This window comes from Pan paniscus, chromosome 6 (genome assembly GCF_029289425.2).
Source record: "Pan paniscus chromosome 6, NHGRI_mPanPan1-v2.0_pri, whole genome shotgun sequence".
Classification (NCBI taxonomy): domain Eukaryota; kingdom Metazoa; phylum Chordata; class Mammalia; order Primates; family Hominidae; genus Pan; species Pan paniscus.
This window is the reverse complement of record NC_073255.2, coordinates 100,593,612-100,618,518: the sequence shown is the minus strand read 5'-3', so window position 1 is coordinate 100,618,518 and position 24,907 is coordinate 100,593,612. Positions and strand designations below refer to the sequence as shown.

General features: G+C 32.6%; 1 protein-coding gene across 3 annotated transcripts in view; it reads left to right on the top strand.

Moving 5' to 3' along the window:
• The window catches only part of PCLO (piccolo presynaptic cytomatrix protein), a 412,454-nt gene extending 395,059 nt beyond the window's left edge, over positions 1-17,395 (top strand). For all 3 annotated transcript variants that reach the window (XM_055114599.3, XM_057302898.2, XM_057302897.2), the window contains exons 23-25: positions 9,929-10,063; positions 10,638-10,783; positions 12,701-17,395. In XM_055114599.3, coding sequence (XP_054970574.2) covers positions 9,929-10,063; positions 10,638-10,783; positions 12,701-12,841 — 422 coding nt within the window. In that variant the 3' untranslated portion in view covers positions 12,842-17,395. The remainder of the gene's footprint in view (positions 1-9,928; positions 10,064-10,637; positions 10,784-12,700) is intronic.
• The last annotated feature ends 7,512 nt before the right edge of the window (positions 17,396-24,907 follow it).

Genomic DNA, 24,907 nt, shown 5'->3' with positions numbered 1-24,907 from the left:
GCATTCTAAATAAATAATTTATATTTGAACCTAAAGAACTTAACAAATTCTATCTTAGGAATTCTCTTTATAACTCTTTAATCATAGTACGTGTTAGTGAATACTGGACTCAAACATTTATAGTCATTTGTTAGATACATAGGAAAAAAAGGGATCTGAATAAGGGAGCTAGCTAGTGGCTCCATTTTCATACAATTTTCATTGTATAAGCAGGCTAATTTATCCAAGCTGAACTTAGGAGATCTTACAATCATGGTATTTTTATTTTATAATAAAATCTAACCTACTGTAGAATAAAATAGTTACATTCTCCTTCCCTCTTTCAAACACACGGTAACTAGGATAAACCTTTAAAAAAATACAGTTCTTCATTCCTTCTATGTTGTCCTACACGTAAAATGTTCTGTAGAAGTAAGTAACTTTGTTCAGAAAACATATTTCTGGGAATTAAATTTAAAACATATCAGCGGCTTTAATATAGCCTTTGTAAAACAATGATATACCAGAAGATAAAATTCAATGCAAATAAGATTATCAGAATTGTTTTTTTAAAAAATCGAGTGGCTTGCTTTGCTACTCAAGGATATAGTATGCAGAAAAGAAAAGCACTAATTATAGGTAATTCTTGAGTACCAGAGTCAGAAGGCCTTTGATCTTTTAGAGGAGAGATACAATTTCAGCATGTTAGGTAAAATTATTAAAGACTCCAGGGTAATGTTAATACACCTCATTGGAAATTATAGAAAAAGATTAGTGAACAGGACAAATTATAGAGAGCTGACTTTCTCTAATAGATTCAGCAAAGTGAAAAATGTCCTTTTTTTTTTTAGAAATTTCTATTAAAATCTACTGAATATTTGAATACAAGATCTTATTGGTTTTTTGTTTACTCTGAATGAACTGAGCAATTAACCTTATGTTTTCTAGGCATAAATTGTCAAGTGCTTCTAATGGTCTTCCACTGCATCAAAAATTTTGGAAGAAAACAGATAATTGAGTGAGATGATGGGTTTATTTCTTAGCATGATTTAAACATTCCATATTATAAACACATATCAAACATCACATTGTACTCCATGAATATCTAGAATTATTATTTGTCAATTGAAAATCTAATTTTTAAAAAAGAATAAGGGAATATGGAGAAATAAAAAGAATTAATGCTTATTGAGTAATTATCACTTCAGGGATTGTACTAACAATTTACCTTTGTAATTTTGGCATTTGAAAAAGATCATCACTTTCATCACCTAGGCTTGAAACTGGTAGAATAGAAACAATAAAAGGAAGGAAAATCAAATTACACTTGTGGGAATATACATCACTACTTTGGCTATTAACAGCTAGTAGGGCATTAATAAGACTTTCCATAATGACTGGGTTTGAAAACTAAGTAAACCAACACAATTATTTACAGCAGAAGATTTAATGACTTGCCTGCCATCTCACGGGGCTAGAAGCCAGAATTCCTGGTTTTTAAAATCTGTCTTAGAGTTTTTATAGATTTGGAATAAGTGATGGGACCTAGGTAACAAATTATGAGGTGATAGACTCTCACGGCTAAATATGCATCTTATCAGACACCAATTCAGACTTCATTAGCTAGCACCAGTGACCTACATCATTGCTATGTGGTATTTATTAGTGAAAATTTGCAAATACAGTGTAATGGGATGAGAATTTTGTTCACTCTGCTTTTTTTCTTACGCAGACTTTTCTTTTACAAGGTATCATTCTTTCCTTCTTTTCTCTTCCACATTGTATTCATTTCCAGTTACTTAAAACTTGCCTCTAAAGAGACTTTTGCCTAAAATGGTCTTGCACTGGCAACAACTGCTGAGGTTGCAATAGAATTGTTAGAATTCTGAGAGACAGTGAACTCACTTTATACTATGTCCAGTTAAGTGGTACAGACACCAATAATGTAATAAAAAAGAAATATCTTCTCAATTAATAGTCACTTTTCATGTTTTAGCAATTTCACATAATGATGAATATTTCAAAAAAAAGCATTGCTGTGTTTATTGTTTAATCTAAACAATTTTCATAATTGACCTATGTGCCTATGTAGACAATAACTTCTGGAAGGCATCTTCCGTTGTTTAAACAATTTAAAGAGTTGCTTACTATGCCATCTCCTCTTTCTAAAGTCCAGTATGTGACTAAAAGAAAAAAGCAAAATAGCCTCTGTAAACTCTTTTATTCTGATACTGTGTTACAAAAATGTTTTAAAGCGAATATTCCCATGAAGTCAGTGTTTTCGCAATCTTATTCACAGAAAATCTAAAGTAGCCATGAGAGAATGGAGCCTTAGACTTAAAATTAGAAGATCTAGATTAAAGTTCAGCCAGGGCCATTTAATGACTTGGCAAGTTACTTGAAATACCCAAACCACTTTTTTCTCATGTGTAAAATAGAAATTATACCAATCTATTTCTTTTGGTGAAATGATGATTGTATTCTGTTAATCGTAATGTTTTCTACAAATGCAAATCAGATAGCTAGAGATAGAGGTATGTATAAAAATGTATGCATATAGATATCACATATATATATTTTTCAAAGATAAAATATATATATAATTTTTATCTGAGAAAATTCAAAAGTGAGAAGGCCATTGTATTTATTAATTGAGAATAAAGCACCAGAAAGTGATTTAAGAACTACTGTGGAAGATAAAAATAAGCCAATTTGACAGTTACATTAGTAGAAACACTTTAGCTAAAGAGAAAGCAAGAATCAATTTTGTTAAAGTAGAATTAAAATATTCATGTTCATCAAAAAATGATTATATTTTAAATTTAATTGTATTTTAAGGAAAAAATGAATGAGTTAATTTCAATAAATATTTTAGCCATATTACTTTATTAAAAATTTTCACGAAGTTTAAGAGACAAAATTTAAAATATTGAGGTTGAATAATTATACATTTTAATACTTTTTTTTTTTTTTGAGACAGAGTCTCACTCTGTCACCCAAGCTGGTATGCAGTGGCATGATCCTGGCTCACTACAACCTCTGCCTCCCAGGTTCAGGCAATTCTCGTGCCTCAGTCTCCCGAGGAGCTGGGATTACAGGCTCGCGCAACCATGCCCGGCTAATTTTTGTATTTTTAGTAAAGACGGGTTTTTGCCATGTTGGCCAGGCTGGTCTCGAACTCCTGCCCTCAAATGATCCATCCAGTTGTGCCTCCCAAACTGCTGGGATTACAGGTGTGAGCCACCGTCCCCAGCCTAATACTATATTTTAATTTTAAATGTTATCAGTTGATTCTCTGTTTTAAATTGTAAGTAAATTAGTTCTCTTCCACTTTCTTATTTTATTAATTGTCTGGATTTCATCTTCAAGTCCTTCCTCCCTCCCTGTCTCTTTCTCCCTTCCCTCCCTCCCTCCTTTTTGCCTTTCTTTCCTTCTTTCTTTCACTCAATCATTGCTGTATCCTCTGCCATAGTCTTATATATTTCAGAATGACTTTCTTTTATACATCGATATATCTTTCAGAGAACGTATTTCTTTTTCTCCTGAATCCTTTTAAGAATGATTCCTATATTCTTGAAGTATAATATTAAATGGGATATATCAGTGTATCAACTCATCAATATTTCCAGGCATATAGGGTGCTCTTTTGGTCCACAGATTTATTCTTCTGTTATTTTGGAGAAATAATTTGATATTTTTAAATAGATATTATTTTCTATTATGTTGAATTTACTTTTTCTGAGAAACGATTGTATGTATCATAGTTTTCTTCTCTATACCTCAATCCTTGTTCTCTACCTTTATTCTCTATGTTCTCTATATTATCTTAATTCTTTCTTTCCTCCATGTCAATAATCTTAATTTCTATCTTATCTCATTTTGTTCCATGATGTTTCTACTTCACTAATAGTTTTAAAATGTGATTATTAGTGTTCTTAGATCTGGCATCTCCATTTTCACCTCATATATTATTTTGTCATCTCATTTTTAACCACGACTTCTACATCCTCCATCCCTTCCTCTTCTCCTCCCTGTTCTTAAGTTGTAGATTTGTGCCACATTATAGGATAAATATCTTCTCTAGAGTAGGATTAATTTTTATTCTTTTAATACAACCAAAGAAGCATAAGTTTCAGGACACCAGGAGACCTGAAGTCTGGTCAAAGCATTTTCTAATGCCATTTCACTCTTTATCCAAACCAAATTATAAAACATCATCACATGTCCTCTGTGTGTGTGATGGTTTTTTGTTGTTTGTTTGTTTTTTGTTTATTTGTTTGTTTGTTTGTTTTGTTCAAAGGCTCAAGCAGATCTGGAGCTGCTGCCCAACCTGCAAACACGGAGGATTTTGCCTCCATCCACGTATTTGCTTCAAAAGACAAAAGCATTACAAACCTATAAAAGGTCAGATATAAGAGGTAGCAATGGACCCACAATTAACGCAACCACCTGCTTTGAGACAACCTCAGCAAGCACGTCCTTTCTTCCTTTAGTAGCAAAGAACAAGCTCGTTCAATCTTTGAACAGAGAGAAACTTATAAAAAAAATTTCACAAGTATCACACTGTGAAGCCTGTGAAGTTAAGTATTCCAAGAAAGAAACAAGCAATGTGATGACTTGAGAACTTCAATTAGCAAGTTTTTAATTCCACTTTTCTCCCCAAGTGAGAAGGTGAAAAACAACAAATTTCACATATGCAGTGTGTTGAGCTTTTAGGCCTATAATGGAAGACTATGACCTATAAAAGTGAATTTCTCCCAGATAAAATTTGTCTTGCTGTTCTATTTCATCATGATCATTAGTGTGATCAATTCTATTCACAACTGCTATTGACTCCAAATAGCAAGAGAGAATTTTCCTTGACTCCCTCCCTTCCATGTTAGAAACCTCTTTTTCCTTCCCTCCCAGGTATGGTTTGAGAGATTGAGGAGTAGCTATCTACTTTTCTATGGCTTTAAAGGAAAGAGTGAGAGGTGCCTGATAGATAGATTTGCCACCTTATTTAACTAGGTTTTTTGCTACCTCTTTTACCATTTGATTAAATGTTTTCTGTCAGTGTTCACTCAACCAAGCAGAGGTGCATGTTATTCCTATGAAAAGATATACTAAGCTTTACATATTTCTCCTACTTTACCTTGGAGCTCCAGTAATGGGGAGGCATGTCTGTTTTTCCTGATTCTACTGAGACTCTTGAATCTTCATAGTGATAAGCCAAGGCTGCCACACTCAAAGGTTTATTTTGATTTTTTCCTAGGGCTAGCTACTCTCATTGTTCATCTACTTCCCTAAGATGGGGGATTTAGTAATAATTCTCAGGGTTTTGTCAATTCATTTCTCTTTTCCTGACAAGATTTTGTGATATCTGTTGTACTCAAGAATGCTGCTGACTTGTACCTTACCAGAAACTGCCTTTTCATTCCTAGACATCACTTCTTTGGGTTTTCTGTCCGGAGACTATAACCTATTCCTTGCTTCGTTGGTACTGGTTAACACTTTCCTACATTTTACTTTTTTTTCTCCCCCCCTAACTTCTCTAGATATTGAAAAAGGGAGATCTTAAGATCTGATTCATTTTCTCATTTTTATTTTAGAGATCCTTTATTTTCCTGTGAAGCTCCTTTTAAAAAAAGATAGATTTTTAATGGACTTGTTTATGATTATTTAAAATGGTTAAGTGACCAGAACTGAATTTGCCCTCACAAATTCAAAGAAACATATAAGGTGAGATTTGTAGTTTCCCATCTGTCAAGAATGTATAAACAAAATGTGAGCCAATTAGTATTAGGGTATATTCATGACACCAGACATTTTATACCAAATCTTTGAGAGGAGAGTAGTGTTACAGTTAAGAGAACGCATGTCATTTCTAAATAGTAATGTTAAGAAGCCACATGACATTAACTAAATTCACTATTAATTTTTCTATTTTGTTGGTGGGTTTTTCAAAGTACCAGAATTTTGATTTATTAATTTTATCTACTTTTGTTCTGTTCCCTACTTTATTAATTTTAGTGGACATCTTTATTATTTCCTTCCTTGTACTTACTTTTATTTTATTTTGTTGTTCCTTTCTAGATTTTGAGTTGGAATTTAAACCAATTGTATTTTTTATTTTTTTATTGATAGCAGATAGAAGAATATGTGTATTTTCTAATCATTACTTGAAATGATACAGGAGTTTAAAGCTATTTATTTTCATGTGATCATTTCTTTAACTCTTACAGATTCTGATATATAGTGTTTTATTACCATTATTTTTCAGAACTTCTGTATTTTTTCATATATTTTTCCATTCACCCAAAAGTTGGTTAGTTGAAAGCCATTGAGTGTATTATCACATAATTTGATAATAGCTTCATTTTATAGAACCCACTAATGTCTTCTTTGTAACTCAATATATGATCAGTTTTTGAATATGTTCCATAGATGATTAAGAAAAAGTATATTCATTATGATCAGGGTATAGTGTTTGATACATATCCGTGAGATCTACTTTATTGATTATAGTGTCTCAATATTTTATCTAGTTTTTTAGTTCACTTGCCTTGTCTTACACTGTTAATATTGCATTATTATCATCTTTACTCCTCCTCAAATCCTCTATATTCTTGCATCTTACTTTGTAGTTTCAACTTTACATAAGTGGTACACGGATATTGATAACTGTTGTGTCTTCATCATGATTTATGGATTTCTAGTTTCATACAGTGTCTTTCTTTGTCTTGTTTGCTGCATTTTGGCCTGAATTCTGTTTTATCTGATAATAAGATGTCAACCTCTGCACTCTTATTGATTCCATATGCCTGACATACTTGCCAATATCTGTATTTTTTACTGTTTGGAATAAAACCAGATTTTAGTTGTATTTCTTGTACATAGTATAGAACTAGGCTTTGCTTTGTGAGCCAATCTGAAACAATTTTTAAAATAGACTAGCTAAAACTTATTCATGTTTAGTGATATAATAGATGTGCTTAATCTCAACTCTGCATTTTATTTTATAATCATTGTGTATATTATGTCATATTGATGATATTTCTCCACTTGGCCTCTGGGTTTTTAAATTTTCTTTTGGAATTAAGAAAGCTTTGTATCTTTGTTCTAAAGGTTTTCCTTTTATTTATAGTTTTTATAATGTCTAACTCCTGTTCCTCTTACATGACCATTGACTGCCTGGTTTGTTAGTTTTAAATGGCATCCTTTGTTACCTATTACCTATACAAAAATCAGTAATCCCATTCTGCTTTCCTCTTTCTCTCTCCCTTCTTTATTCATTAATTTTTAGTTTCATACTTTATACTTTGTCATAAATATGACATTTCCATACTATTCTTCCACCAACCTATGTACTGCTCAATCTTAGTTCTACAATTAATTATATTGAATAATTACCATCAGTCCCTTTGCTGAAGTTTCTCTAGTTGTCTCTTTCATTTGATGAAATTTATCTTATGTATTTCTCAGAGAGTCAAACTTTGTGAAGCATTCCCTGAGTTCTTTCATGCTTAAAATTGTAGGCTTGATAGTTGAAAGACAGGTTAGCTGGATATAAAATCTTTTATTTATGCTTAGAGTTTCTTGAAAGTAAACATCTCTCTACTATGAACTATCTCTAATCATTGGCTCATGAATTATTATTTAACTCTGGAAGATTTGTATTTTAGTTTATAAAACTTATAGAAGATAATTTTGTCAATTTTTGGACTACAGTATTAGTTTTTTGACAGAGGAAGAGAGCGAGGAGAGATATGTTATAGGTATTTTTCCACATGTAAGGGTATATCTGGACTTACAAATTTTAAGTTAATTTCATCAAACAGTTGCTTAATCCAGAAAAGAATACATCTATCAATTATATCCCCAAAATGTGACAAAATTAAATCAAAATGTTCAAATAACTACAGCCTAATATTTTTACAACTTTACTCACAGTGTTTTGTTATTTCATTTTCTTTCAAAAATTACTCAACTATACTCTATAACACTGGTTCTCGAAATGTGGTTCACAGACCTCCATGGTTCCGCGAGATTTTTAAGTTCATAAAGTCAAAATTATTTTCAAAATATGCTGAAATTACTTACCTTTTTCACTTGGTTGATATTTATATTGGTAGTGCAAAGTAATAGTGCATGAAAGTGCTAGGGACTTATTTCCTATTAAGGCAGTGGCAAGAAACTATGCTAGTAGACACTTTATTTATTTACCAACATGCTCTTACAGGGAAAAAAATGCCAGTTTCACTTAAGGGTATCCTCGATGAATCAGTTCAACTGTTTAAAAATCTAAATCCTTCAATGCATTTCTTTCTAATATTCATATGACTAAATAGGAAAAATTCTTAAAGTGCTTATGCCACATACCAAAATACAATGGTTGACTTAAGAAGTCTGAGGCTCCAGTGAGCCATGATCGGGCCACTACACTTCAGCCTGAGCGACAGAGTGAGACCCTATCTCTAAAACGAAAAAAGAGGTGAGGTACAGTATGGCTCATGTCTGTAATCCCAGCACTTTGTAAGGCCAAGGCAGGAGGATTGCTTAAGGCCATGAGTTTGAGACCAGCCTAGGCAACATAGCAAGACTCCATCTCTACAGAAGGAAGAAGAAAGAAAGAAATGAAAGAGAGCGAAAGAAAGAAATGAAAGAGAGCGAAAGAAAGAGAATGCAGTTGTCCTCTATTAAGCCATGCACTAATGAAATTTGAAAAAATATAAAACAGTACCTCTATTTTTTTTGGTTTGGAAAATATGATTATGTTCTTTAAAACATTTTCATTAAAGCAGTTATTGTCATTTGATTTGATTAATAAATATTTTTAAATATCTACTTTTCAATTTTAATTAAAAATTAGAAATTTTATATTTCTAATATTGGTAGTTATCCACATAAACAAAGGTTCTTTGAAGACTGTCAATTTTTTTTGAGTGTAAAGAATTCCTGAGATCAAAATGTTTGAGAATAAATTATCTACAGCCATGTTTAAAGACCTTTAATGGATTCCTAGAGATCTAAACAGAAAAACCAAATTCTTAACATGGCTTCAATTTACAATATGTTACTATCACATAGGCATTTATTTCTCATGTTATATTTCCTTTTGAGAACACACTGTTCCTTCTCTCTGGAATGTCCTTCCTAATCCATCTCACCTAATTAACTCTCATCCTTCTGGTTTCAGCTTAAGCAGCACCTCCCTAAGCATCTGCTCCTTTGTTTTAGCCTCCATTGAAACCATACTTCTATACTTCAGAACCTTTCCTCTTTTTATAATTATATATTTATTGATGAAAATATTTGATGAATGGTTTTCTTCCCAATAGGTAGAAAAAGCATGAAACCAATAAGCACGCACGTTTTGGCTTATCATTATATTCACTCTTCCTAATGGAGTGCTTAGCACAGAGTAGGGTTGGAAATAAAATATTTGTTGGAGATTGAATAAGTGAATTAATGCATGAATTGATATAGAGTCATATCTCTTGATAGAGTCATATCTATATGAATTGATACAGTCATATCTATTACTTCTTTTGCCTTAAAGTCTACAGTTGAGTAAAATTTATCTACATGCATTTCTTCATACCTCCCTTGTTGCTAAGCTATCATTATATCTAACATACTTTGGTGTAAGCATCTGTGTATTTATCAGTCTACCCATAAGATTGTTCACTCTTTACAGGCTTTAAGGGCATGGACTGTATTTTATTCATATCTGAATAAATGAATCTGTGATAAATTTTGTGTATTTTATTCATCTGTGAATTAATTTATTCACCTGTGAATAAATATACAGATGAATAAAATACAGTCATAAGATATTTAGCACTTAGGATGTCATAAGATACTTAGCACTTGATAAAGAGTAAATGAATGTATGAATGAATTATTGAACTAAACATTTCATATATGGCATTACATACTTCTTTACATTTTTATTAAATTCTCCCAGCTAAAACTCAGGTAATGGGAGAAATCAAGATTGCACTGAAGAAGGAAATGAAGACAGATGGTGAACAACTAATAGTTGAAATTCTCCAATGCAGAAATATTACATACAAATTTAAGTCTCCTGATCATCTACCAGGTATCTAATTCTATTATAATCATCAATATATCTAGAATTTTTTAGGGATGTGTCTTACATATTCTGGAAAATGTTAACTAAAATTTGAACTGTACACCAAATATGTCAGAAAAATAACTGATTAACATATGTAACAAGTTGTTTTCTTTCAGTTTTTAGCTAGATATATTAACATATACATTATAGTGTTATATTCATTAGACAACAGAAGGACAATTTTAAATTGTTAAGAAAAATAGATATGTCAGTTAGGTGTAGTCGCTCCTGCCTGTAGTCCCTCTATGTAGAAGACTGAAGCAGAAAGATCACTTGAGCCCAGGAGTTTGAAGTTAAGTGAGTTATCTGGCCACTGCATCCCAGACTGGTGACAGAGTAAGACCCTGTCTCAAAAAAAAAAAAAAAAAAAAAAAAAAAAGACGTATCTTTTAATCATTTTATATTATCTGAAACAAATTGTTTACAATCTGCTGGCTTTGTGCAAAATGTAACAAGAACTCTCAGTATACAGTTATAATTCTTTCAATAGAAATTTATATGATTGATGGAATTTAATGGGCTGAATTCTTATTTTCAGATTTATATGTGAAAATATATGTGATGAATATTTCTACCCAAAAAAAGGTGATCAAGAAAAAAACAAGAGTATGCAGACATGATCGAGAGCCTTCATTCAATGAAACTTTTCGATTCAGTCTAAGTCCTGCAGGACATTCTCTTCAGGTAGCTCTGTATTATGTAGTTGATATTTAAAACTTCTCATTCATATTGTATTTATTTTTATTCCATTATTCAATATTTATATACTGATCATACACTATATGACATTTGAGAAGTTAACTAATTTTCAGCAGTATCTCCCCAGGAATCTTGTAGAATTCCACAGCCCACTCACCCCATCCAATCAGCTGCCAAGCCTTCTCTACCCTGTCTGCAGAGTTTATTTTACATAGATTATTCTTATTTCCATGCTTACTGCCACTAAACCTTTTTGGGCCCCCATTTTTGTTATTCAAATCATTTCATCTGTTTACCTGGCCTATTGTCATTTATGTCTAATCCCTTTAGTTCATTTCATCACAGCACTGCCAGAGTTACATTTTAAAACCCTAGTTTACATTAAAGCTCTTCAATTACTCACCATTATCTTGAATCATTCAGAGTCCTCCAAAGTGAGTTTTAATTGTATTGACTTAGTCTCAGCTCCTTGGATACTTTTCCACTCACTTAATACTCCAAGTCACAATAGACTGTTTTCAAGTCATGTTAAGCCTCCAATCCTTTCCTCATATTTTTTCTCCCCTTCAAAGTTCCCTTTTCCAACTCTCGCCATCTATCACAATACTCCACATCTTTCATCTCCTTACTGATGACCCTGGGTATAATTCATCTTACCTTATTCACCAAGCATTTTGCTTCTATTATTAGGCTATCAATCCCAGTCTGTCTTGTAACAACAATATCTGTACTTACCTGTCACTGCTTCTATGCTATCAGTTTCTCTAGGGCAAGGCCTAATTTTCATTGCCTACAGCCTGCACAATGCTTTGCACATAGTACGTCTTTAGTAGATATAGAGACAAGGAATAAAAGTAGAAATGGGGGAATGAGAAAAGAGAAAAAAATATAGGAAGAGACCATGGTACAGGAAATTAAAAGTTTGAATTAGACACAAAGATAAAAGATATTACAAAGCAAAAATGTATTGAGAAGATTAACTGATATTAGACTGGAAGGGAATAAAAATGTGAAATGACACTCTGAAGTCTGTGTCAACAAATGTATTATTTCACAGAGATTACGTAGTCAGGGAATTTGGAATAGAGAAAGACCAAAAGTTTGTCTGAAATGAATTTGATAAGAAGGCAGAGATTTGAGTGAAAATATACAATGTCACTTGAAATCCCTGAACCAGAAACCAGAAGAGATAGTCATATCTGGAAGTACAAATTTTGAAGTCAGAAGCATAAAAGTTTTTGCCAGGAATAAGGGTAAATTATATAACCAAAGGAGATTCTGAAGCGAAAAAGAGAATAAAATTATAAGGATTACTGCTTAGCTCCACTGAATGCTCTCTACCTTTCCTTCAACTCATCTTCAAAATGAAAAAAAAAAATTCTCTAGTTTGAGACCCTTGTCTCATATGACTTCAGAAAACAGCTTGGACGTACATACTATAGTAAAATCACCATAAAATTTAATACTAAATAAAAACAATGCTCTGTGAAGTTATATTTATTTATTCAGAATACAGATAATCTTTTATTTGATTTGGATTTGTGTAAACTAGTAAAAAATTATTTGGCAAAGTTATTTTGTGAAACTTTCCATCAGTTTAAGCATAAACTTAGAATTAGCTAGTTACACATTTCTTACCTAGTATTCTCACATTCTTCAGAATGTGTCTTTTCCTTTGCAGAATAATACAAATGTTGATGTGAATTAATTTATATTACATGCAAATCTTTTGAGAACACCTTGGTTATCAGTTCTCCTGCAAGTATGTCTGCTACTTCTACTCAGCGTCACCCTCTTTTGTGCTATTTCTTTGATGATTAAATGTCCTTAAAAGAGGTTGAAAACTATACACATGTATATGTGTATAAATTAAATATGTTTATTTTTGGCTATTTTTTCTAGATTTTACTTTTCTCCAATGGAGGGAAGTTTATGAAAAAGACCTTGATTGGTGAAGCCTGTATCTGGCTTGACAAAGTGGATCTCAGAAAAAGAATAGTCAACTGGCACAAACTTTTGGTCAGTCCTACTCAAACGCATTGAAGAAACATGTCTTCTCAGGGTATAGAAACTGCTCTAAATAGCCTCACATCAAGACTATAGTTGAATACTATTGTACAAAGCTAAGTTTTGAGAGGCAAACATAAGAGTGGGAACAACAGGCAAAAACATACTTAAGACCTTGTACATTTATTGTTGTGGATCACACAAAGATATTCAACTGAAAAAGTTCACATACTGAAAACAAGAAGAATGGAGTTCTGAGACCTTGAATTTCCCATGGCTGTGAAGAGAAACTGTGAAACAAATTTCGATTACTTAAGACAATAATCTTTGAGTAGAGTTGAGCTATAGCTTAAGACAGAGGCTCAAAGATTAATGTGGTTTTCATGCAGCACAAAGGTAATTCTTTATGCAAAGAAGCCTTGGTTGAAAGGAAAGAACTGATGTAACAAATCTCAGTTTTCAAAACTTCAAAAATCTTCCTTCATCGTCTTCTATTCAGACAACTTGCTGCTTTCAGATTCTGACATAAGATTTACCTACAGTATGTGTCCAGGGCTGGAAGTGAGGTGGCTGTGTTCTTAGGGAAAATGGAAGAGGAGATGTAGAAATTGTGGCCTTCAGGCCATATTTTACCAGTTTTCTCTGTGTCTAAATGTTACAAGCATATACAACACTGACTTTGGAATCCATGTGGTAAAAGCACATTTGTTTCTGTATCATTTGAAACAATGTAGAGTGAAGATAATACTAGGTAGAAATAAAATTGAATTTATCTAGAAATAAAACTATGACTGGCTAACAAAGAAGAATGTTGCCCCATAAAATATTGGAATTTTGGTTGAAACCATCAAAATCTTCATAATTTACCATTAAGCCAAGACATCTTCAGTCTATGTACCAAAGGACCTAGAGTAAACTGATATGTTCTAGGAAGCATGATAACTTACTCTTTGTGAAACTGCAAATAAATGTATTATCCTGCACATTGCCTTTCTCTTGAGCGATGCATTGACAGAGAAAGAAAATTCTTTCTCTGGCAAACAAACCATATTAATCTTGTGACATTGATTAATTAAGTGGATCCTCATTTCATAATATTTTATGCTTTTTTCCTTAATGACTTAATTCATTTACTGATTGTATCATGAAAACATGACACTAAACTCGAGTTCTCTCTAGTGCTCTATTTTCTTACTTTAGTGACAGTATCACAGTGATCAAGTTCATCAATGTTGGGAAAATATGTGAAAAGTTAACATTTACCTGAGATTAAAATATACTTTGAGCTATTTTAATAATAATGAATAAAACAACTAATGTCCAAGTCTTAAAATGAAGCACCCTCTTCTCTATCAGCATTATTAATTAAGGAAGTAACGTGAAGTTGTGGAAAACACACTCAGCAGGGAATAAAAGCCTGTCTTCTGGTCTTAGTTCTATCACTGACTGTGTCACCTGGCACATGTCACTTACACTCACTTTACCCCAGTTTTCTTATCTATAGGATAAAAATAATTATATATTCTTAATCTTCCTAATGAGATGTTGTGATGGTAAATCAATGATCCATGAAAGATGAAAGCACATTTCCAAATATAGTTTTATACACAGAAGTGAGGAATAATTATTACATATCTTTCTAATTCTCAAATTTTATATGTGAAAAACATCATCTAAACCAATGGCAAGGATTGACATGGATAAAAGCAGTAAGCCACAAAACTTATTTTTTATTTAAAATATAAACTTTAACCTGACTAAAGGTGAAGAATTACATGAAAATGCAAATTTTGTTATCCTAAATTAAATGAATAATGCTGGTCTTACCCTATTCCTATATTCTACCCAAAAGAAATAAATCAAATTGCTTCTCAGAGCATTCTGAGCTTAAAACCTGCTGCTTTATTTAAGGGTGAAGTGTTAGTGGAATTAGAGAAAACCAACTCTAGATATTGGTTGGATATTGAATTTTCTTATTTTTAAAGAAAAAATGCTCTAAATTTGAGAGGACTGTAAAGCACTAAAAATAAGAGAATTTCTAATATATCCCAGGAGATATATATATATGACTTCAGAATACAAATTCGATCTTCCCCAAACTGAGAAAGATAACCATAACTTTTCTTCCATTTTTTAATCCCCCTCCACTGACAATACAATGTCATTTACCATTGACATTGCTCTAAAATGAGCATGGGAGAGTGGAATCATCAAAGACATTATATTGCTAGTATTTTATTTTTAGAAACTATTAGATCTGCTGATGGTTGCCATGGATAGTTCCAGCAGAAGCTAGCACTTGAAGAAGCCTATAATCATCACTCATAATTGGGGAAGAAAAGGTCCAAGGAGATCTCCGTCTGACATAAAAAGGCTCTGGTATTTGCCCTTAAAAGAAAACCCTGACTCATCTCTGATCCTCTTTTGCAGCCACTCATATCCATAGGTATGCATGAGAGTTTGTATGACCAGTTAGCTTTCTTCATTCCAGTTGCAATTTCTTTTAGAATAATATAAATGGAGGGATCACCAAAACAAAGATTATCTCTTTGGTAGCTATTTAACCTGAAAGCGTAGGAGTCTTTCCATTATAGAAGCCCCTCTGTTCCAAGGAACTAGCGATGGGGCTAGGTCAATCAGCAGAGTTGACAACAGGGCTTCTTTTTGTGCACCAGCATTCCCCTTCAGAGAGCATAAGATCCTGCCAGTGTGCCAAGTTTGCAGCTGACCAAACTTCTAGGTTGTACTGGAATTATTCTATGCAACACTGATCCTTATATGAATGCGTTTCTTCTGAATGATGTTGACTACACTTCTTACAACAAAACTGTTTCTTTTTTATTGCAAATAGGGCTCTTGGTGTTTTTTACTTTTTTGTACATATCACAGTACATGGTTTTTCACTCTTTAGTTTATTTCATTTTATTGGAATTAACTTTTTTTTATTCTAATACTGACAGAGTTTGTAATCTCTATATAATACGTAATTACTCCAATTACAGCACTTTTACCTTGAAGAGCATCTCAATTTTTCCCACAATTTCATTGAGTCATCAGAGACTGATGTTGCTTCTTGGTTTCAAATTTGGTCCTAAAGAAACTTTCGGCTGTAGAAACAAAAGCACAGAGTGAATTTTTTACAAAAGACAGGGAATATAGAATAGTCATTACAGACACAAATAACCCTAGTAGCAAGAAGTTGGTGTTTTCCCTGTTTTTACTTAAGATTAAGAAGATTTTTGGTGACTCTGAACTCTTTATTTATATTTCAGTTTAAAATATCAAGACTAAGGGGCATCAGTTATCTTTACTCTTTAATATTGCCCATATTTTAATAAATTACACTAATTAAACACATATTTTCAGCATACCAGTGGAATTAATTTTGTGGATCACACACATTTAAATAGTCATATTGTGGGAATATTATAGCTGGTAACCAGCTGATATTGATTCTTATTATAGGAATGACTGTAATGATAGTGGTGGTAGCAGTAGTGATATTAGCGGTGGTGGTGATGTGAAGTAAAATAAAAGTATATATTATATTGTGCCCAATTTATTAGAAATTATTTGATCAATGCTTCATTTCATTAAAATATCATAAAGATGTTTATAGTATTTTTTTACTTTATTATTTAAATCATAACTAACAATATTTTTTAAAACTTATTTTCATTGCTACAATGTCAAATATTCCAAAATCAGCCAACTACAGCTATATATGTGTTATGTGTGACAGAAGTGATCTTCCTTCCCTCTTTTTGAGCTTGAAATGAAAGTGAAAGAAGACTCAATGAATAATTCTGAGCTATTTATTTAATAATTACTTGCCTTGGGTGTAATACAGTAATGAATGAGTGAAACAAATATTCTCATTGAATATGATACAATGCTGTTTTCTGTATGTTTCATGTTCTATTATTAAAGGTATCCGTTAGGCCAAAATTATTTAATCAAATTCTTTATCTGATAGGTAGATTGAGAGCATTTTCTTAATGCATTACCTTGTACATAAGTATACACTTGGTAAAGTAGACGAAGTTGAAATATTAATTTCATTTGGCATTCAGCATGTGAATATGATTATTGTTTGATTGTGTCTGTATATTTGTTTGGTGACGTGCTCAGGTGCTCCCACTACTGATTAATGTGTGTGCTAATATCCTAAAAACACATATGAGGTTTAAGAAAAAATTTTCTTGTCTGAAAACATAAACATCTTAATAAAACTGATTTTGAAATAAAAACTAAAGTACTTGAAGATATGTCTTGTTTCTAACTATATGTTGCATGCCATGTTGGTGATTTGCTAATGTGTTTTTTTGTTTGTTTGTTTTACCCAAATCCCTTTGGAAAATCTAATGGACAAACGCAAATTCTTGGACTAAGGACTGTATAAATTGACCTGAAAATACATGAGAGTTGCATTTAAAAAAAAAATGCTTGTAAATCCGTCTTGAGTTTTACTCTATGTAAAAATATGTCTTGGTTTTGTGATTGTATACAAGATGTATCTTGATAACTTATGTAAACTGTGCCGTATAAAGGCTGTTGCCTCAGCCTTACTAATAAATATTGAAAATATCACCTTTGACTTCTTGTGTTTATCAACTTGATAAATTCATCCTTAATATAAAGATAAAACTTTTCAGGACGTCTCTGAAAATTGTGTCTTAAATATATTCACTCGCCCAGTTTTAAATTTGTATTTCAAATATAGCAGAGTTACAGAAAACAGAATTAAACAAATGCATAGCTTCATAAATGATTGTATGTCAGACATTCTTATAACCACCATCCAGGCCAAAAAATTGAACTTTGCCAGCCATCTCATAAGTCTTGCATTCAACTCATCCCTATCACAACTCGTTCCCACCCTTCTAAATGTAACACTATCCTGATTTAATGATAATAATTTCTTGATTTATCACTCACAGAGCCCACAAAACACTAGTGTAGTTGTCCTGTTCTATTTTTAATATTTTTCTAAGCTTCTTTTAATTTACGTATTCTCCTCCCCCTCCCTTCTTTTTCAGTGAATCGCCTTTAAAAAAAAAAAAAAGAAAAGAAAAAAACTTGGTCTTTGCACCTGTAGGATTCCTCGCAAACTGGGTTTTGCTCATTGCATACTACAGGGTAGTTAACAAGTTTCTCTGCCTCTGTGTTACTTGTACATTGGTATTTTTTTCAATATGCTTGGTCCAAATCATGTCCAATTTCTTTGTCACAAGTCAGTCTTGTATTCTTGGACTGGGAGGCACATATGTCTGGTGGTCTCTTACTTTGTCCTGCTCGTGGCCACTGATGCTCAATCCCTAGAATAGATTTATTAATTAATTAAATGTTGCAAAATGATAATATTATATATCAATCATTATTTCTTCTTGAAATATTTAGAAAAATATAAACTTCTTTTGAGTCAATATTTGGTTACCCCGTGTTACAGTCTGTACAAGAAATCTCGGATAAAGGCAGAGAAAGCTGGACAATTTCCCTTTATCTGTTTACTGTATTTCAAAATAACAGATAGTTCCCTACCACCCCCCAAAAATAACCAATTCCTTTTTCTTTTTATTTTTAGTGTCATTATAAAACCAAAGATTGAAACATATTTGATATGTTTTAATTCTTTGAAGCTATTATTCATATTAATGCTTGGATTTACCCTTTTTGGCCAGTTAGGGCATGTCCGAGGGGGCTTACATGTTTACTATATTCTTTGATACTCTCTTGCTACAGCCAGTAAGTTACCTATAATTTTTTAACCTTAAAACAGTGTAAAAAACTAGTTGGTTTAAATTTTTATTTTTTATCTATTCATCTCTCTGCAATAATTAAATTTAGGAATGTATCACACTGATTGATCAAATTTTATGTATTATACTTCTGGTAAACTTTTAAGGGCATTCTTAGGTGAAGTATATATTGGAGTTTTTTTTAAGATAATGCCAGATCTAAAGAGTTATAAATAGATGAATGGTTTAAAAGTTTGGCTTTTTGACTATTTATTTTCTAGGTATTAAAAGCTGAAAATGCCTCAAACTACAGTCTAAAGATCTTGAAGATTGAGACAAAATAGTTATCTATTAAAAGATAATGATGAAAGTATAATTGCAAAAATTTTGAAATCTTTCCTTCCTGTATAACAATTCCAAAAAAATTGTTTTTTTCATTTTGATGTTTTTACTTTTTTGTATTATCATATTTTTTATTTTATTATTTATGAAATGAAGGAAGAGTTTCATGGATTATTTATAAGAAAACAATCTTCCAAAATTTGATTATTTGAAAAGATTAATAATATGAAAAAATCCATGCCAATCAAAAGAGAAAACCAAGTTACCATAATCAGATATGAGAAATTTTCATGGATGTCAAGATATCTACCTGATAATGAAAAAAACCAATCCAGCAATGTATAAAAATGATAAGAATCATGATCAAGTTAAATTATACTATTTACATAAGAGTATTTTAATATTGGGAAATGAATTAATGAAATCTACCACATTAATATGCTAAAGTAAAAGAATGATAAGGTACTGTGATATATTTGAAGAAATTAAAAATTCATTCATAATAAAAACATTATAACACACTTGGAATGGAATGGTACTCTTTAAATCTAATGAATTGTATCTATGTATAAAACTTGGTGAATGGCTTTTCTTTTGAGACCAGAAACAAAACAAGTATGCCTATTTTATCATTTCTATTTAATATTGTATCAAAGATCCCAGTCATGTATCAAGGCAAGGAAAAAAATACAAATAATTGAACAAGAAGTAGAAAGGAAAAGAAAATTATAATTATTTGTAGATTATATGTCTTTATGCCTAGAAAATCCAAACACTCAACAATTTTCTTTAGAATATACAAGTGAATTTGTCAATTCTACTAGATGCAAATGAAATTGTTAAAACATAATTTTTATTATCATCAAAGGTATCAAATGCTTAGGAATAAATTAACAAAGAGGTTCAAGACCTCTACAAAGAATGTTGTTAAGATAATACATTAAACAAGACCTGAACACCATGTTCATTGATTGAAAAAGTTGAATATTGTAGTGGTACTCAACTCTTCCCAAATCACAAATGCAACCACATTTTTTGTTTCTTTTCTTTTTTTTTTTTTTTTTTTTTTGAGACGGAGTCTCGCACTGTCGGCCAAGCTGGAATGTAGTGGTGCGATCTCGGCTCACTGCAACCTCCGCCTCCCGGGTTCAAGCGATTCTCCCGCGCCAGCCTCCCAAGGAGCTGGGATTACAGGTGCACACCACTACGCCCGGCTAATTTTTGTATTTTAGTAGAGTTGGGATTTCACTATGTTGGTCAGGCTGGTTTCGAACTCTTGACCTCGTGATCCGCCTGCCTCAGCCTCCCAAATTGCTGGGATTACAGGCGTGAGCCACTGCGCCCAGCCCAATGCAACCACATTTTTAAATATATGTGAAATTTCACAAGAAGATTACAAATTTATGTTGATGCACAAAATGCCAAGAAAGTCAAAGCATATTTGAAGAGGAAGAACAAGATTGAAAACTATTTTCTAATAGTTATCAAGACTCATAAAAGTACACAAGTTACACTCTAGACAATCCTAAGGAATAAAAAAAAAAGGACCAAAGTTAAAAGAGTATAGTACTGACACAGGATAGATAAATTGAACAACAGAACAAAATAGTGAGACCAGCAGACTAACACACAAATATATATAACACAGGAGGCAAAATAGATCTGCAATAAAATCATGAAATTTTAATGAATAGTGTGGGTCAATTAACTGCTTGAAAAGATAAAACTGGATCTTATTTCACACAATTAGCGAAAATAAATTGCATTTAATTTTAAAACTTCAATGTGAAAGTCAAATTTATAAAACATTTAGAGGATAATATAGAAAAAATTTTATAAACTCGAGTTATAAAAAATTCTTAAGACAGAAAAATACTAATCAAAAGGCAAACCTGATAAATGCAACTACATAAAAATAAAGACTTCTGTTTCTCATAAATTATAAAAATATTGATAAGAAATGCCACAAAATTCAGAAAGATATTTGTTATCTAAAGCAATTTTAAAAGGACTACTGTCAAGAATACATAAATAAATCAGAGGACAAAGAAATTCAAATGATTAATAAGCGTGCATGGATGCCCAGCCTCATTAGTTTCTGGTTAATTCCAGTTTAAACTACAATGAGACATCATATGCACATTACATTGGTAAAAATATATTCTAGGGAACTCAGACGTTGGCAATGTATTAACAATTCTCATGTAAGCATAAAATGATATAAGCATAAATTGGTACAACCATTTTTTTAAATAGCTTGAAATTACCTTGTACAGTTAAATGCCTTTACAAAGTAAGTGCCTTATAATTGAATAATTTCATTCCTAGATACAGATATCATAAAAATTTTTGAAAATGTGCAGCAGGAGACACTTCCAAGCTTCCACACAGATGGGTTTGGCATCTTACGATTGGTATGTGACCTTGCCTTACCCATCATTAAATATTTTTGATATCATCCTTGCAATCATATTTATATTGGTGTCATTCTTTATAGCCACAAACTCAAAACAACCCAAACATCAATAATAAAATAGGTAAATATTTTACAGTATATTAATGCAACAGAATAACATGAAACAACAAAAATGAACAAACAAGAGCTATACATGTCAATATGAATGAGTTTTATATATATGTGGACAAAAAATATAGTGTGATTCTAATAACTATGAAAATTCAGGGCATGATTATCACAAAAGAAAGGATAGGTTACCTCACAGGGGAATAAGTAGACGTAATTGGCTAAGGGAAGAGAAGGAGGAAAGAATGAAGACTTAAATACTTAAATTCAATGCCTAAGTAAATCCTCTTCCTTCTCCTCTCCCACTCCAAATACATTTGTCATTATCTTCATGACATGACAGGAATTTACAACTGGGAGCAAGGAACCCATTGAAGTTCTCTCTCTCCAGCAAGAGACTAGGAGATAGGGACACTATCTTCCTTGATGACTGCATTTTAAAGGGACGGCTGCATCATCCTTGAGAAAGACCATCCTGGTCTATAAAACTGACTTAAGGCAGGCTTTGAGTCTAGAAGCCTGTCTATACTTTCTGCAAAAGTATTCCTGATTTTAAAAAGGAGGAGGAGGAGGAAAGGTGGAGGAGGAGAGAGAAGGAAGAGGAGGAGGAGGAGGAGGAAGAAGAAGGAGAAGGAGGAAAGAAGAAAGAAGAAGAAGAAGGCTGTCACTGTCATGAGTGTGGTCAAGCTGAGGGAAATGTTAAGACCAAGTTGGTCACATTCTTAACTTCCCAACCACTTGCCACCTCCAACACACACACACACACACACACACACCCCTGAAGTGGAAATAACCTTGAAAGTGAGTTGTCACTAACCTGACCAAAAGCATATTGAAATTGTAAATTTACAATGAATTGAAATCAATTGTAAATTTACAATGAATTGAAATACAAGATGAAAATAAGGTCGGTAAAATCTGTAACCTCTTCTCCAGAAGGTAAACAATCAAAAAGATTGGCCAGTGGTGGAATAGGTTAATTAACACCTACCAAAAGATGTTCACTCTCAAATCTGTGAACAAATAGCTGAGACAATTTACTAATTTGAGAATTTTGTAATTTTTTTTATTTTCATAGATTTAGAGGGTCCAAATGCAGTTTTGTTTCATGGATTAATTTGGGAATTTTTAACCTGCTATCACTTTTCACACTTTTTAAAATTACAACTACTATCTCAATTCCATTTTCACCTTTGTTTTGAAAGAACAAAACACAAGATTTATTCAAGGCCACCTCATTAAGATAACTTAAATGAATAGATCAGTTATTTCAAGGTATAGGGATTTATGTGGGTAGCCACAGTATTTTCAAGTAAGGTTATTCTATGTACAAGAGACTATATGACTTAGTTTTTAAAAATACAGAATATTTAGTCAGGAGAATTGGGCTCTAAACCATAATTTTGACACTAATTAGTGCTACAACACTGGGCGGGTATCCTTAAGGCCTCAGATTTCTCAAGTTAAAGAGCTGGACTACATCATCCACAGTGTTCTCCACAGATCTAACAAAACTGACAACACTATTGCATTCTTTAAATAAAATCTTTCTGTTTTCTAGCTTGCTGCCCATTTATACATAATTTCTCAAAAAATCACTATAATTAGCCAATATTTAAAACTAAATTTTAATACTCAATCTGAGTCAATATCTCACTCTAAATACACGTAACCAATAAAATAAGCTCACTTTCTGGGCAATGTATTGTGCTTCTGCTAGAACCCTGTCCAGTTCTATAATTTCTGGTATTTCCAATTTTTTTCTGAACCTCATAATTTGTTCATATAATTGTCATAGTTCTTAGTTTTTAGATTTTTAAGCACAATAGAAAGGTATGGAGGACAATTACGAGGCAAACCAATAAGCACAAGCATAATCTAATCTTTGATCATGATCAAGAAATACCAGTATTATGACTGGGCCATTTCATGTATGTGCCCATTATCCTACTTCTGGAGAGGTCATTGACAAAGGTGGCTAACTTCATCTAACCAAATCATTTTGACTACTTCATTGTTCACTATATCTTCTTTCATATATGCTTTCTTAGGTATTAACTTAAGATGCAAAAACCTTCACACTCTGTACCCATTCCCATGTGTCCACCCATACTCTATCTTAGACCTTCTTGTCTCTGATCCTCCAGTCTTTTCCCCCCAGGCCCCTCACCAGCCATCAAGGCCATTAGTAAATGTCCAGAAATCTGTATATATTGTCCCCTCAGGCCATTTCTCCTTCCTCAGACTGGATGACCAGGTTCTTCATTTTCACCTCCACGTGTTGGGAAGATGTTTTCTCTCTACTGATTATCAAGTAATGCTACAGTCTTCTGTCATCCATTTTCAGTTTGAGCTCAAATACTGAGACTGCCTGTCTATAAATCAAGCATGGGTATTTTTCTTTTTCTTCAGCTGGTCTTAGAAAATGCACCAAGTAAAGAGCACTGGTACAACCATCCTGAGTGACATGTGGGTCTAGGCCACCTGCTCATGCAGCCTGCCTGTGCCCTTGTTGTTGCTTAAACTTGATCTCCAATGTAGTGCTTTTAACTTGTGATGGACTGCTGCTGAGCCTGCTGACTTTATGACACCGTAGATCTAAGAGAGCCAGCTCATTATGGGCAGTTCCAGGAACATGCTTACTTGGTGCCCCATGGTCAAGTGTTTCATCTGTACTAGGGCCAACTGTCATGCCAAAAGGTCATTCTAAAATGTAGTATAATTCCCCACTGCAGATGTTATGGCCTTGCTTCAGAATCCCAGTAGGATACACTAAGATTCTCCCACTGGGGTTTACCATAAACTTACATTCCATCCTCTCCCACTACTGATGTTTACAACAATTTAGAGCCGGACAGATTACATGATCCAAGTGGTAGGGCTGCTTGACCCACATCCTCAACCAGCTGCAGAGCCCTTTTCTATTCTAGAACTCATTTAAAGCTATCATCCTTTCATATCACTGGACTTAAGGGCTAGACAATATTGTTATGTTCAAAATGTGTTCCAGCCACGATCCAAAAAGGTCTTTCAGGTGTGGTGCTTCCTTTTCTGTGATAAGGGCAAGAAGATACATAAATTTGACCTTTACTTTGCAGGGGATACCTCAAATGCCCCTGATCACTGGACCCCTAAAAAACCTGACTGAAATTGCAGTTTTCAGAAATGTGTCTTTGCAAGGCTTCCAAAATACTAGCCACTGTTTCTTGAACTGTCAAAATCAGCATAGTGTCATCAATAAAATAAATAAATAAATCATAATAAATCAACAAATCAATGTAATAGCCTATGAAGTGTCCAGATGGTTGAGATCAATTTTAAATATATTATGACAAAGGGTTGAAAGAGTTAATATAGTCCTAGGGTAAAACTGTAAGTCAATATTGCTGTCCATTCCACATATATGAAAATTTCCGTGATTTTTTCTGATCAGAATTTTTTTAAATTATGCATTTGCAAAATCCACATCTGCATACTACATTACCTGAAGCCTTAATA